Genomic DNA, 16,079 nt, shown 5'->3' on the forward strand with positions numbered 1-16,079 from the left:
CTGGAGAGAGTGTGAAACAGAGTGGAGTTCTACATTCGAAGTGGTCAAAGAGCAAACCGCAGAATTAGGCCAATACATCAAAATATTGGAAGTAATGAACACCAGAGCAAAGATAAATGAAAAACCGTAACTCTCCATTCATCCCGATTTAAACTAAGCATCATTTTAGGGGCATTAAAGTAACACCCGTACTTATATAAAAATGTAAATAGTTTTGATGTATATATATCAAAACAATTTGACCATAACATGTCCAACTGCAGTGTAAGTGATCATATATTTAGGCTTTAATTAGGGAAGTAAGGTGTAAAAATAATAGCCTTATGAGGTTTCGTCAGGGGTCTTTAACCTTTTTCAGACCAAACAAAGACCCCTTGGAGGATATAGAGAACTACTGTATGCAAATGAGCGTTGTATTTTAATCCTGACCTAATAAGCAAAAGCTGGGACCTGGACAATTTTTTATTATTTCAATTTGATGACCTGAAATACAGAAAAAGTCACACTGGAAAGCTTTAAATCTAAAATATTAATCCATTGAAGTGCACAGTCAAAACCTAAGTTATATAAAAAGATCAAGGGATTGAAACAAAATGAACATGGTTTAGAATGTAGGTGTAGAAGGTACATGGGAAAAGTTGCACTCTTGCACTTAAGTGATTCAACTAATTGCCAAGACAGACTATAGTTATCCCTTATATCTCGCTGAAACCATTTATTTTTTATTATGAAACATATGTAATACAAAATGTACTATTTGATAATTCAGTGGTAAGTGAATACAACATCTTTTCTGGAAACAATACACTTCAATCTTCAAGTTTAATTCAACTTGTTGGTGATGATTTTTTTTAATGGAATTCTTTTAATGAAATTTAAATGTGTAAATCTTAGGGTAAAATATTTTTGTTGAGTGTACAACATAATACAGACACAAGCAGTTTTTAGGAATTTTATATAATATATTTTAGGGTAGTAATAACCGAAAGGTTGAATTGTGTAGAAGGATTTTTGATTTTTTATAAATTTCAGGTGGCAGTTTGTCTCGTGTTTCAAATATTATACCATGATTTGATATTTTTCAAAATCAATGTTTGATACTTTTTAGATTTGGTGTTTCATCAGTTGCTCTGTATTTTTTTTATTATTATTATTATTATTATTTTTTTTTTACATATTAAATATAACTTAAAAGTCGTTAAATAGCCTATATATATATATATATATATATATATATATATATATATATATATATATATATATATATATATATGACGATATGTTTAGTATTCAAACTGTAAAATTATTTTATCAAATCGGTGTCATGAAACACTGTTGCGTTAATATGATGTTGAATCATAATTTATAAATGTATGCTACATGTTAAAATTTGTTAAATAACTATTTTCATCCTAGCCAATACCAAATGAAAAGTTCAAAATGTTTAATAGCCCCGATTTTAAGGAGCGAGAGAGAGAGAGAGAGAGAGAGAGAGAGAGAGAGAGAGAGAGAGAGAGAGAGAGAGAGAGAGACCATCACCATCCTCCCCAAAATCCTCACGACACCAAAAGGGAACTCATAGCCTTCTAGTGCCATCTTATGGAATTATACAACTATGCATTTTTAGTTGCTTTTTGTTGATCGATGGCTTTCACCCCACACAGCGCTGCGCAATAAAGCAAACCCATTTATATATTTAGCTGTAAAGCTGTCGTCACGTCGTATTTAACAACTGAAAATGCATGAACTCAGTCACAGAGTTCATGCGTTCGGACTTAGTTTCGCTGTGTGGGAAATGCAGGTTCCCACACAGCTCAATAATATATAAGCGCGTCTATTATTGAGCGGTTAAAGCGGATGCAACAGACACACGTGACTCATTTATTTCAGCGCATTCACTTCAAGAGATCAGTTGCGTGCGTTTCTCCTGGAAAGCGAAAACATTAAGGTCAGTAGGATAATGAGTACGTTTAATTTATATAGAATTTCACAGTATATAGCGATCCGATTTGAACCCATTCGTTGCTGTTTATTACGTTTATCTACTTTTAGTTTTTATATGTTTTCTATATGATTGCATGCACTATAAAGTTTTAGTTACGCGTATAAGCGCAATTTACGAGACTGAAATAATTGATCCCTTAGTGCGTTATAATTATAATTTGTGCGCCAGTAAAATATATCAAACTTTAACTAATTTTATCTTTAGCCTACCAGAGGCAAGAACAAAGGACTATTTTAGAAAATAGTTGTGGGAAATAGTTGCTCCAATGCGTTAACGAGTGATAACGCGTTTTCTTCCAAGGACAAAGAGCAGATGTTTATGTCTTTCTCAGATTAAAATTACGCACCTTTAGCCTTGTTTGTTTAAGAACTTGTGAACTCGGCAGTTTCCAGCAGCACATACTTTAAATGTTGCTTTCTCTCCTCCAGGACTAACATGGTGACCTTGGCATTACTAACACTTCTACTGATCATAGGTGAGTCTTTGTTGATTGCGTTTTGACTTTTTGACCCAGTTTGAAACAACTGTTTCAAAAAGGAAACCTATTGCAAAAGGATTCCTTAAATTTGTGTGTGTGTGTGTGTGTGTGTGTGTGTGTGTATACACACACACACACACACACACACACACACACATACATACACTGGCAGCCAAAAGTTTGGAATAATGCAGATTTTGCTCTTATGGAAAGAAATTGGTACTTTTATTCACCAAATGGCATTCAACTGATCACAGTGTATAGTCAGGACATTAATAACGTGAAAAATTACTATTACAATTTGAAAAATTACTAAACTACTTCAAAGAGTTCTCATCAAAAAATCCTCCACATGCAGCAATGACAGCTTTGCAGATCCTTGACATTCAAGCTGTCAGTTTGTCCAGATTCTCGGGTGACATTTCACCCCACGCTTCCTGTTGCACTCGCCATAGATGTGGCTGTCTTGTTGGGCACTTCTCTTGCACCTTACAGTCTAGCTGATCCCACAAAATCTCAATGGGGTTAAGATCAATAACACTCTTTTCCAATTGTCTTCTGTCCAATGTCTGTTTCTTTGCCCACTCTAACCTTTTTGATTTTCTGTTTCAAAAGTGTCTTTTTCTTTGCAATTCTTCCCATAAGGCCTGCATGCCTGAGTCTTCTCTTTACTGTTGAATGAAACTGGTGTTGAGCGGGCAGAATTCAATGAAGCTGTCAGCTGAGGACATGTGAGGTGTCTATTTCTCAAACTAGAGACTCTGATGTACTTATCATCTTGTTTAGTTGTACATCTGGCCTTCCACATCTCTTTCTGTCCTTGTTAGAGCCAGTTGTCCTTTGTCTTTGAAGACTTTAGTGTACACCTTTGTATGAAATCTTCAGTTTTTTGGCAATTTCAAGCATTGTATAGACTTCATTCCTCAAAACAATGACTGACTGATGAGTTTCTAGAGAAAGCTGTTTCTTTTTTTGCCATTTTTGACCTAATATTGACCTTAAGACATGCCAGTCTATTGCATACTGTGGCAACTCAAAAACAAACACAGACAATGTTAAGCTTCATTTAACTAACCAAATAGCTTTCAGCTGTGTTTGATATAATGGTAAGTGATTTTCTAGTACCAAATTAGCAATTTAGCATGATTAGTCAAGGATAAGGTGTTGGAGTGATGGCTGCTGGAAATGGGGCCTGTCTAGATTTGATCAAAAATAACTTTTTTCAAATACACTGAACAAAAATATAAACGCAGCATGTAAAGTGTTGGACCCATGTTTCATGAGCTGAAATAAAAGATCCCAGAAATTTTCCATACGCATTGATTAGATTAGATTAGGGCCTAATTAATTTATTTCAATTGACTGATTTCCTTAAATGAACTGTAACTCAGTAAAATCTTTGAAATTGTTGCATGTTGCATTTAAATTTTTGTTCGGTATAGTTATGGTGCTGTTTTTTACATCAGTAATGTCCTGACTATACTTTGTGATCATTTAAATGCCACTTTGTTGAATTAAAATACCAATTTCCTTCTGAAACAGCAAAATCTGTACATTATTCCAAACTTTTGGCCGCCAGTGTATATATATACATACATATATATATATATATATATACATATATATATATATATATATATATATATATATATATATATATATATATATATATATATATATATATATGTATATATATTTAACTTAACCCTTGTGCATCAATAAAAAAAGCTACTCAGAGGTCCTTCGAAGACAAAAATGTTCACATCAAAAAACTGCCATAATAATATTATATATGAATATTATTTTCCACTTTCAGTTAGTTTTTTTTTTTTTAACCAACATCAGTCCTGATCATAACTACCAAATATTCATTCATTTTCAGGATTTTAACCCTTTAAATGCCAGTTTGTTTATATAAGGCCACTGTTGTTTTTTATGAAAAAAATAAAATAAAATAAATAAACCCCCACAAAAAATGAATTCTTTTCCATATACTAAATGCTAAGGGGATTTTATTTATTTTTTTTTTTTTTGTGGATTATCAAAGTCTGGGATATGTCAATGATTAGCAATAACATTGATTTTGATGCATTATTATTTTTTGTGCAGTGTCAGATAAAAAAAAATTAAATAAAAACAGAACCTTAGAGGACAAAAATGTCCACTTCAAAAAACTGCCATAAAAATATTATATATTAATATTATTTTCCACTTTCACTGATTTTTTAACCAACATCAGTCTTGATCATAACGACCAAAAATTCAATCATTTTCAGGATTTTAACCCTTTAAAATGCCAGTTTGTTTACATAATGCCACTGTTTATGATCAAAAAAATGAAAAATACAAAATGTCCAGAAGGTTGCACAAGGGTTAAACATTGACACAAGTTTCTGATATACCACTGTGAATCTGGCCTAAATAGATCTGTAAAACTGTAAGAGGCAGATGCCTTATATTTAGTTTGACTTAGTAATAGGCTTGATTAATTTTCAATTAATCCATGGTGGCAGCTAAAGGTTAGGACTAGTGTTCAGAAGGTTCCTTTTTGTGACGAACAAAGAGCGAGCCATGAAATATGACCACAGGGAATTGTTCCTGCAATATTTGTACTGTAAGAATCTTTAAATAAAAGCATCTGCTGTTACTCATACTCCAGTACAAGTTAGGACAAATGTTTAGGATACCTCTCTGTTTCGAGAAGAACATGGTACTATAAACTTAAGGTCATCGTTGTTGCGCAAGACAAAAGGAAATCATATTGCTCTGTTAACCAACAGGAAGTCTGCTGTTCAGAAGTGTCATTATTATACATAATTACTACTATTATTATACGTTTTTATTAAATTGGGTTAACAAGGGTAAAGGTTTCATTCTTTGTAATATATAGCCATTCTAATAATAATCTTCTTTTACTTTTTTAAAACTGATTTTTGTGCCAGACTAAATGAAGTTGAATATTTGTTCTGATGAGGATTGTTTTATATATGTATGTAACTATTCCTTATTTTACAATTGTAGATGGTCTTGCACTGGGACAAGCAACTGTTGATTCTATAGAGACACGCTTTGTTGGACAGGATGTACATTTACCTTGCCCCTGTTCTGATGAGCATACAAAACTGGTGTGGCAGAATGATGACAGAGTAGTGAGCCTTTATTCCCAAAAAGAAAGCGACAAGGACTACATTGACCAGTCCTACAGGGACAGGGCTCAGCTATTCCAGAATAAGGAGAAGAGAAACTGCACCCTGCAGCTCCTCAACTTGTCTGTCACTGATGCAGGGCTGTACATATGTTATGCTCTAGTCAGTGTTGGTAAAGGAAGCTCGAAAATGGAGCAGCTGTCTAGAGTTAATCTAACAGGTGAGTTGTCTTTATGTTAATTTAGATTTTAAATCCATCCATCCATTCATCCATCCATCCTTCCATCCAGTTTAGTCTTTTCACACAGTACTACCAAGATTTAACTGGCAGATCAGTAGTGGATTTGTGATTAATCCAACTTGCTCTTGTACGATTTCAGACTGCTTCCCTTTTCTCTTTGCATCCTTGTTAAAAAAGTGCTAATTTGCTTAAATGTAGTCGACAGTGATTAGTTTACTTGATGACATAAACGAGAGCCACTGAATTGGAAAACAGCGGCTAAAGCAGAACAGTCATGATAACCTAGGGAAGTGCTCCCATAGGATACTGATAGAGATTGAATCTATTGAATAGCACCAGAATGTGGAAAAAAAATCAAAACTAGAGCCCGACCGATATGGGATTTTTGAGACCGATACCGATTTTAGAGAGGGAAAATTCACCGATTACTGATATGGTGGCCGATATAGTTCATTTTTGAGCTGGAATGAAAACAGACCTTTTCTGTGTGGATTTTTCACAAATTTTGCACAGATATGACTATGCAAAGGTACTCAGAAGGCTGCTTTCTTAAACAAATATTTTTATCAAAGAATATTTGACATTATTATTATACATTGTCAACAAATTCTAGAAATGAACACTGAGAAAATAAATAAATAAAAATACAATAAATAGAAATAAAATAAATAGCTAAATAAACATCAGTACTGTTTAGTATCAGTCAGTTGCTGACCATTAAAATAAAAAATAAATTCAAATAAAATAAATAGCTAAATAAACATCAGTATTACTGTTTAGTATCAGTCAGTTGCTGACCATTAAAATAATTATTTATTCAAATAAAATAAATAGCTAAATAAACATCAGTACTGTTTAGTATCAGTCAAATGCTGACCATTAAAATAACGAATACATAAAAATATAATAAATAGATAAATAAACATCAGTACTGTTTAGTATCAGTCAAATGCTGACTATATTAATACTGCCGAGTCAAGATAAACTGCGGCAGTGGTGTTACGCCGTATTCTGCTATGCAAGTTCAGGGGAAACTTTCAACGGTGGAAAACCAGACTTTTAAATATTACATTTTATAAATGCAACGACTGGAATTGTTCGGTTGAAGGGGGTATCAAACTGTGAATCCTGAACAAAACAGTTTGTTGAATACATGTTTACTCATTAGCTTCCACTCAGCTGACAACAATGAAAGTAGCTGTGTGATTAGCTAGTTAGCTATAAGCTCGTTGTCACGGAGAGTAAAAGACGGACATTGTTTATTTTACTTTCCAGCATTGTGTTTCACCAACTAGGTAATAATATAGCATGAAATCAACACTCAACAGACACAATCCACCATCGCACCATTGTCTGCTGAGCTGCAAAAAGATGCTCTGATGTTTACCTTTCAATCTGCTACATTACTTACTGCACTGACAAACTATAGCTGGCTAACATAGCAAACAGTAGCAAAGATAAACATGAGTGACATGGTTGTCAGGGTTAAAGTTATATTAGTAATATTGAAAAGGGAAAATGTTGGGGTCATTGTTTATTAGCTTTCCAGCATGTATTTCACAAACTAGTTAGCAACTTACCGTGACGACACCGATTAACTCCGCCCTGTCTGCAGAGCAACCGTCAGCTCAGAGTCAGCTCTGTAAACAATGGAGTCGGAGCACGCTCTGCTGGACAAACTACGCTATGACACCAATTCTAAAGCATTGTTTTCTGCATTATATGTTCTGAAAAAAGTTTTCATATCGGCGCATATCGGTAAACATATACGCCGATACCAATATATCGGTGAAAGGCTAATATCAGCCAATAATATCGGCTGACCGATATATCGGTCGGGCACTAATCGAAACCTTGTGTTGAAAAAAGTATTAGTATAGAAATGGTGGTATTGCCTGACTCAGAGCAGTGACTTTGAAACAAATGCTGAAACTCTCCCTGTTTTTATATACATGCATTTGAGGTTGGGCTTTTAAAAAAAAGTGTGGTATTGTACATTGTAATAGCTGATTATTGACAGTGTTTTTATACATTTTCCTTCTCTTTTGCCAGTGTCTGATTATAAAAAAACAAAAAACCTTGAACATGACCAAACTGCAGAACGTGACACAGCTTTCTCTGTTGGTGTTCCCATACTGATAGTAGTGCTAATACTAGCTGTTGGCCTGCTTCTAACCCTACTGATCAGAAGGAGACATCTGAAAAACATGGTAAAACAACCTTCTGTACATATAATGTCTAATTGTTTGAACATTTTTAAACAATCTTGTGATTATTGTGATTCATAAACCTCACAACAAAAATTCAGTCATAAAAAAAAAAAATTGAAATCTTTATAAATGACAAATTCTAAAAAGCCAAACGAGCAACTGTAATCTAAGACCTTGAATTACAGCTTTGAGTCTGGCCATGGTAACAGCTGTATATTTGACAATAATGTGCACATATGGAAACACATTAATGTTAATGTTTGCATTAAATATACTGTACATTGTTAGTTTATACCAATTCCCCTTCCAAAAGTGACAAAATTCCTTAAATAGACCTCATGGTAAAAGTTACCCTATTGTTTGTATCACTGTGCATTTGCTCAGTGCAGTCATCTACTTTCACAGCTTTAGGGCACAGGGTTATGTGACAAAACATGACACATGTATTGCTTATTAATATTCCTGACACATTTCCAAAAAGCCTGACTGTGATATTTTTCTTTTCTTCTTGCTATAGCACACCACCACATATTCACCATCGGATTCTATGATTGTGTGAAGAGAACTTGCTTGAAAGTATCATGGACTAAGTTCTATGTTGTAATGCAAGGTTGTTCACTGTGACATCAACATGGTGTATATGAGGCTGGAATGTGACCCTTTAACAATGTCTGGGCATTGCAGAGTGGTGCGTGCTGATCATACTTCTTGTTTCTTGAGAAATTATTTAAATAACTCTGAAATGTGTGGCCTTTGGTGAGATTACCACTCAAGGTATTTGGGTGCGGTGGGAGGAATAACACACTGTGAAAATGCAGCTTGTTAGCATTGCAGTTTATAAATCGGCAGGATTTTCCCTTTAGGAACTGTCTTCTGTAAATCTTTATTAATTCTTTGAAGAACAGGTTTAACAGGCAGGGATGGTGACAAGTGCAGTTTATATTTTCTCTATTCCTCTCTAAGTGTGAACATACTGTTTTGAGACAGCGGTGGTCTCAACTTCAAACAGGCTTTTCAAATGTCTTTATATATTATTGTTCAAATGTTGTATTGCAATCATTTAATATGTACACATCATTAAGGCTTCTTTATATTTACTCTTGTGTGGGTTGTTTTGCTTAGTTGTGCTGAATTTCATTTATATGGAAGAAATGTATGGTACTCCCTATGGGATATATTTACTTTTAAATGAATTGCTAACTGCTTCAAGCCTGCAGAAGCAATAAATCTTTTACATTTTTCTATATGTATGACTTCTCTCCTTCATTCCACTTTCTCACAATGCTGTGCCGAAGCTCATGTAGAGCTTGTTCATTACTAATGTTTTTTTTTTTTTAAAACAAGACATTAATGGGTAATCCCTCATTCTGTATGAATTCAATATAGGTACAACAAGATCATTTTCTCTACTTCACCGGGTTTTTGCATTAAATAGTAATAGAGAAGAAAACAGAAGTATGGAACTAAAGTTGTAAATTAAAGAGATATACTGTAAGTGATAAGAAGTATACAAAAGTACAAGTAGTAAATAAAGAAAGCTGACCAAAGCAGCGCAAAATATGATGAATGTGTAGTAAATTAAACAGATGTCGAGGCAGTGCAAATATCATATTTTGCAATATTGTGTGCCGAAGTTTGGTAAATCCAACATAAACCAGGGCATTTAGCATAGTTTGGTTTAAATAACATACTATTCAAGTAAATTTTCCTTTAAACTGAAGATGTTTGAACTCTCACTTGTGTTGTGTATTGTTAAAGGTGTACTCCCATCCACATCTCCACATCCAGCCAGTTATGCAAACAACACAGCTGGTTTTAATCGGGCACCAGAGCAGAACTTTTGTTTCTTCTTTCACAATTTCTGCATCATTTACTCTGACATGCTTTCAGCTTTTAAATGAAACTGCTACTACGATGAACTGACAACCCTGGGTTGAATAAAGAATCTTTATTCAGATTAAGACTGATTTTAACTGCTGGAACTTCTAGTACTATGTGATCTAGAGATATCTTCCATTGATGTAAAACATGACTGTTCAAAACACTGTTTTATAACTCACTATGATTACAGTTTTACAATTTGCAAAGTGTTTGTGAGATGTTAAAGATTACAAATATTTTTACTTTCAAAAGAGTTCAAAGCTGAATGCCAAAGGACACTTCCTGGTAGTACTTGTAATGAGGTCAAGAATTCAGTCTCAGTGCTATAAATTGTAACTTCCTGAATTTTCATACAAAACCAATGCGATGAGGTTTTAAATCATTCACATTAGTCCAATAAATTTACAGTCAAATGAGAGCGTGAACAAGTCTATTAGAGTTCTAATAGCTTTTTTCATGTTATAGTTGTTTGTGTTTTGCATTAAACATTTTTTTGCAGAAGTAGGTGACAGGTGGTTGAAGATGTGTTCAAGCAATCCAAAGTACAGGATACTTTTCCAACCTCAGGATGTCTTTCAAATTAAGATAACGAAAAGATTTTACAACCTTGTTTTCCCTTTGACAAAACTGGTGTTGACAGTAAGATTAATGCAAGCAGGCTGTGATCCCTGTGTTATTTTAGTAATGCTTAACTCTAATCTCAGTCTTTTCTCTTAAAAAACAAGGGCATGTAGAGGCATCATTAAATACACATACCATTCAGGTTACTGTTATTCCATAAAATGTCATGGGTGTTGACCTTTTGAATCATGTTGATAAACAGTAGTTAATATTTAACAATAGAGAACTTATGTGTGTGTATGTGTATTATAAATTATTAACAATCTCTGCCTGTGAACATTGAGAAGTAAAAAATAAAATAAAAAATAAATTGAAAATAGTAGTGTGGAATGAAACTTTGGGAGAAGCTATTTGAAAACACTTCCCAATAAAAACATTTTGTGTTTATTTTTCTTGAGCACGCAATAACAGATTGGCAAACATTTTCACCAGACAAAGGAAAAAACAGATTCTCGATTGAAAGTTCTGAAACAGAGTTCACTCTTTCCCCTATTGTGTTGTATTGGAAAGTCCCACGTGGATGTCAGTGGAACAGGACGTTGACATGTAATGAGCATGTATTTTATTTATAATATGAGCCTTGTCTTGGTGTCTTGATGTGAGGAATTTAAAATGTAACTTACACTTTGGTTACATAATGCTGAAGTTTCCAGGAAGTTCAGTTTGTTTAAAATAATGGCAAGGAACAGGACATGAAAACACAGACTTTACACAGACTTTTTACAGGCATTTGTGTGTGTGTGTGAGTGCGATCTTGAGAGGTTTCTGTAAAACAAGCTGTGTAACAATTCACAAGATAAACATTTTAAGACTGTAGAACTGGAGACCAAGGCATATTGTTCTGAGGACATAATCATTGTGCAATTGTTGACTTACTTAGGGATAGTTCACCCTACAAATTTGATCATCATTTTCTCACCCTCATGTTCTTCCAAATCTTTATGACTTTCTTTTGTGGAACAGCAAATATTATTCACAGTCACCATTCATATTCATTGTATGGACAAAAACATGAAAAAGAGACTAACATCATGTCAGGCAGAAAATGCATAGCTTTATATACTAACTCCTGAACAAATGTTTTACAAACCTAAGCAGCACATCTTATCAGGCAGAATATACCTATTTCACGATGTACTAACACCATAGGGTGAAATAAGGTAAAGATGCTGTGTGGCAGGTTATCCTCTATAGGCTGACTAGCCATCACAAACCCTAATCCCACCCATAAAAAAATAACATTCAACGTTCGTTTATTTTAAAGGGATGTGAAAGTGAAATAAAAAAGGTGCCACATGTGACTTTCAGGTATGAAAGTGGAGATTTATAGTAAAAAAGGACTTAAATATTGATCTGTTTCTTACCCACACCTATCATATTGCATTTGAAGATATGGATTTAACCACTGGAATCATATGAATTACTTTTATGCTGCTTTTATCTGCTTTTTGGACATTCAGATTTCTGGCCAACATTCATCCTGAGAGGTAGGTCACATTAAAGAACACGGGCACAATGACTGCAGCATTTACAAATATAACCAAGCAACCAATGAGGCGCATTCCAGTTTTTTTCTTACAGATACATTGTATCCAATAGGTAGCTATCCACCTTATTTTTCAGCAAAACTAGGGTGCCACCATTAGCAACATTGAATGCGGACTACTTCCGTTATAAGCCACTTCCAGCTATTTTAGCTATGCAAAAATACTACATTATACTGCTTTATATTACAGGCTGGCAATAAATGTTGACATATTATCATTAATTATGACTTTCATAAACTCATTGGTTTTGTGCGCATATAGTTTTACTGTTTATTGCATTTTGCCATCGTTTAATCACACACTGTTGCACAAGCAGAATGAATACAATCAGGCGCTGACACGGACAGTCCTCCACAAACATTACACAACCAGCAGAGAGAAGAAAGATGCCAGGAAAATGCTGCTCCAACTTTTTTTGCACCTAATAAACCTTGCCAAAATCTTGGCAAACTAATAAACGCATTTTACTCTCCATTCTTGTCAGAGAGCATTCTCAATTTCTTAGCGGCGCATAGTAAACAAACAAGCAAATCTAGCATTTAGCATGGCTTATGAAACATCGCTTTTGGAAATAAATAATTAAAGGCATCATCGGAGGTTATGCAGGTACATATAAATGGAGGTTTACATGCATCGTCACAATCTCGGTAAAGATAGAAGCAGATTTTATTACCGTCTCTTCAATACAATAACACACAGCAACAAGTGCAGGGCTCGACATTAACGCTTGTCCGGGACAAATGGATTTTTGAAGGGGCAAATGAAACAGAATTTTACTTGCCTGACTGGACAAGCAGACTGATTAAAACGTCAATAAAAAAATAAACATAACCGGCTATATTTGTGATAACCTAGGCTTGTGTCACTTATTAGAAAGTTAATATTCTTATTCTGCTGTTGAAAATAATCAAGCGCAGGTAATTTTATAATTCACAAGCGATCAAGTAACAGCTGCACCGTTTGATTGACAGGCAGCGTATGTGTGTGTGCTGAACATGCTCGCGCTAATGCACACCTGAATGATTCCACCAAAATGCCCGTCTTGGTGAGGTATTCATGTAAACACAGAGAATGATGTCTAAAGTGAATGTAAACAGTGGAGAAAAGTGGATTTGTATTAAAATGTCGGACTTGAAAGTGTATATGTAATCTAATAGACCTGCTGCTGTCTAGTGTGTCATTATAATAATCAAACAACCAGAACAAGAAAATGAGAAAACATTCACTGCTCTTGATTGGGTAACTTTAGCAGTTTTAAAAAGTATTAATGTATTATAACCATACAGTGAAGACCAGGGGCCTTATGTCTAAAAGTCTGCTTAGATTAATTCCTAGAAGTGTGCGTAAGCACAAAAGTCAGATTTTGCGTATGCACAAAAAAATTCAGATTTATAAAACCGTACGTACATCAGAACCTGCACATAGTTCCCTTAATATATTCCAGCTAGTGGAAGATTGTGCGTACATGCACGTGATTAATTCCCCACCCCGTCTCCTCCCCATATATGGAGTGTACAATGCCTGTTTTACTATGCATATCTGCATACAATTACCATATGCATTTCACCATCCAGACATGTTATTACTGCATTTAACGGTACGAGAAACTGTATTTAAGCAATATCACACAAGCAAGAGTGTGATATGGCCCTACATCCACGCACAAATGTGTTTTTTATGACCGTACTCGGTTTTTCTTGTTCATTGAACTGTTGTATATAAGCAATATCAAACTTACTGTTCAAAATGGAGGAGAAGATTGCGGTTTCTATAGTGAAAGACTCTTGCGCACCAGCTACCGTGAAATAGGGAGGAATACCCCCGCTTGGATGGCTATTTTTCCACTGAGAAAATAGGATGAATTTCACCAAAATGACATTATCTTCAGAAAGCTAATTAACAGACTACAGCATCATCAACAGGTGATCGCACACGCTCCATCTCTCTCTCTCTCTCTCTCTCTCTCTCACACACACACACACACACACACGCACACTTGCAATCGTGCTATATGGCCCTAAATCAGCACTGCTGTGATTTGGCAGCCTGCGGCCGAATCACAGCAGTGCTGATTTAGGGCCATATAGCATGATTGCGAGTATGATATTGCTTATATACAACAGTTCAATGAACAAGAAAAACTGAGTATGGTCATAAAAAACACATTTGTGCATGGAACTACTTTCTTATGCCACAGATCAGAATTTGCTGTTGCTGATTCAAAACAAATGATGCGTCCAAGCCTCTCAAAAACATCACTTTAGAACTACTAGTATCACAGCTTGGGCTGTTTCTAACATGCTATTGGAGAAACAAGGATGTGTGTGTGTGTGTGTGTGTGTGTGAGAGAGAGAGAGAGAGAGAGAGAGGGAGCATGTGCACTCACCTGTTGACGATGCTGTAGTCTGTTTTCTGAAGATAATGTAATTTTGGTAAAATTCATCCTATTTCTCAGTGGAAAAATAGCCATCCAAGTGGGGGTATTCCTCCCTGTTTTGCGGTAGCTGGTGCGCAAGAGTCTTTCACTATAGAAACTGCAATCTCCTCTGCCATTTTGAACAGTATTTTCTCTCCAATGTAGAAACTCCAGTAAGAGGTAAGCGCCTTGAGTTTGTGTAATTAATCAGTCTGTTATGTCTCTCAGCTTTGATTAGCCTTAATGCTGAAGTTGTTAGTTTAAAGCCGTTTAAAGCTATTTCCTAGCTTTAGTAGTGTAGTAGTAATACGAGCAATCATGAAGTGCTGTTGAACGTTAACACTGAGTGATGCAGACTCACTTCACGTCACCAACTGTCTCATATTACACACAAAAATGGTGTGAGACCATCAGTACTCATGGAACTTCTCTCGTCCAATGAGATTCGAGGACCTGAACTAATTGTTGTATATTATAAGAGTTAAGACTGTAAATGCCACATGTGCCCAAAGGATAGATGCTGCGCCATGAAGAAACATTATATATTAAGATATGAACTTGTTTTCAAAGAAAATATCTTGAATATCCCATGGCAAAATGTTTTTATCAATGCAGACATTAATCTAACCTAAGCAATTTTGCTTCTCAGAAAACCTTTTAAATCGTTTTAAGGGTGTTTATATTGAGAAGTTAAATATTTAGTACTGGACACAAAAACTTTATTAAAATTCTTTGTGCATCATTGTCTGATATAGTCGGATTACTAAGATTCTATATTTGACTGGTATTTTATTTTAAAAAAACAGCTGAACGGCAAATGTACTTTTCATAATGTTTTTATTAGACTAGAACATGGGTTTCATTGCGATGAGGGTCGGGATGAAGTGGAGCAGGCAGCACATTTGATGTGCATTTTATGTGCATTATTGTACCTGTTTGCAGCTGTACAATACTGTTTCAGATGAGACATGTCTCTCCAATGGTCCGTTGGACTACTGAATGTGGCCAGCAGTGCCTGTCTTATAGCTACTGTCCGTTTTACAGAGCCATTTCACGTCAGTCAGAGTCAAGTGTGCATCGCATTCCAGATAGTCTTTATTCAAATGCTGTACTTATCTCAGTACATGATGTGTAATAGAACAGAAAATATCTCAAACTAAGAAATCTTCGCTGTCATTTTTAGTTACTGTATGTTCCTTCTCTATGATGACACGGGAAAGTTCTCCAAACGCAGTGCATCCCAAACCAATATTTCCCTTTTACAGCTTATATTTGTATGCCTTTTCAGTTAGTTACATAAAAACAAGGCTTGATAACGATTAATTCTTGTGGCAAGGAAGAGGGCAGGGCCAGGCTGTGATGACACACACCCGGCCCCTAATCAAGCTAATCAAGCCCATGAGAGGGATAAGGGCGGCTGGAGGCAGCAGTTCAGGAGAGAGAGAGCTGCAGGCAGCTGCCCTGTATGCGTTTGTGTTATATGTCTTTTGCTTTAAGTTAATCATTAAATGATTATTTATATTTTCAAGCCGGT

At 35.1% G+C, this 16,079-nt stretch overlaps 1 protein-coding gene across 1 annotated transcript; it reads left to right on the plus strand.

Moving 5' to 3' along the window:
* The first annotated feature begins 1,577 nt into the window (after positions 1-1,577).
* On the plus strand, positions 1,578-10,493 carry si:dkey-192g7.3 (uncharacterized). The gene is made up of 5 exons (XM_051709444.1): positions 1,578-1,948; positions 2,434-2,480; positions 5,505-5,849; positions 7,923-8,080; positions 8,598-10,493. Exons 2-5 carry the CDS (start codon positions 2,441-2,443, stop codon positions 8,637-8,639), a joined length of 585 nt encoding a protein of 194 aa, XP_051565404.1. The 5' UTR covers positions 1,578-1,948; positions 2,434-2,440; the 3' UTR covers positions 8,640-10,493.
* Positions 10,494-16,079: the final 5,586 nt, after the last annotated feature.

Source organism: Myxocyprinus asiaticus, chromosome 10 (assembly GCF_019703515.2).
Source record: "Myxocyprinus asiaticus isolate MX2 ecotype Aquarium Trade chromosome 10, UBuf_Myxa_2, whole genome shotgun sequence".
NCBI lineage: Eukaryota > Metazoa > Chordata > Actinopteri > Cypriniformes > Catostomidae > Myxocyprinus > Myxocyprinus asiaticus.

Excerpts from the sequence above, each read along its gene's own strand:
- si:dkey-192g7.3 (XM_051709444.1), top strand. The coding sequence starts at position 2,441 with ATGGTGACCTTGGCATTACTAACACTTCTACTGATCATAG. Across the intron at positions 2,481-5,504 it reads AACACTTCTACTGATCATAG|ATGGTCTTGCACTGGGACAA; the intron begins GTGAGTCTTTGT and ends TTACAATTGTAG. Across the intron at positions 8,081-8,597 it reads GGAGACATCTGAAAAACATG|CACACCACCACATATTCACC; the intron begins GTAAAACAACCT and ends TTCTTGCTATAG.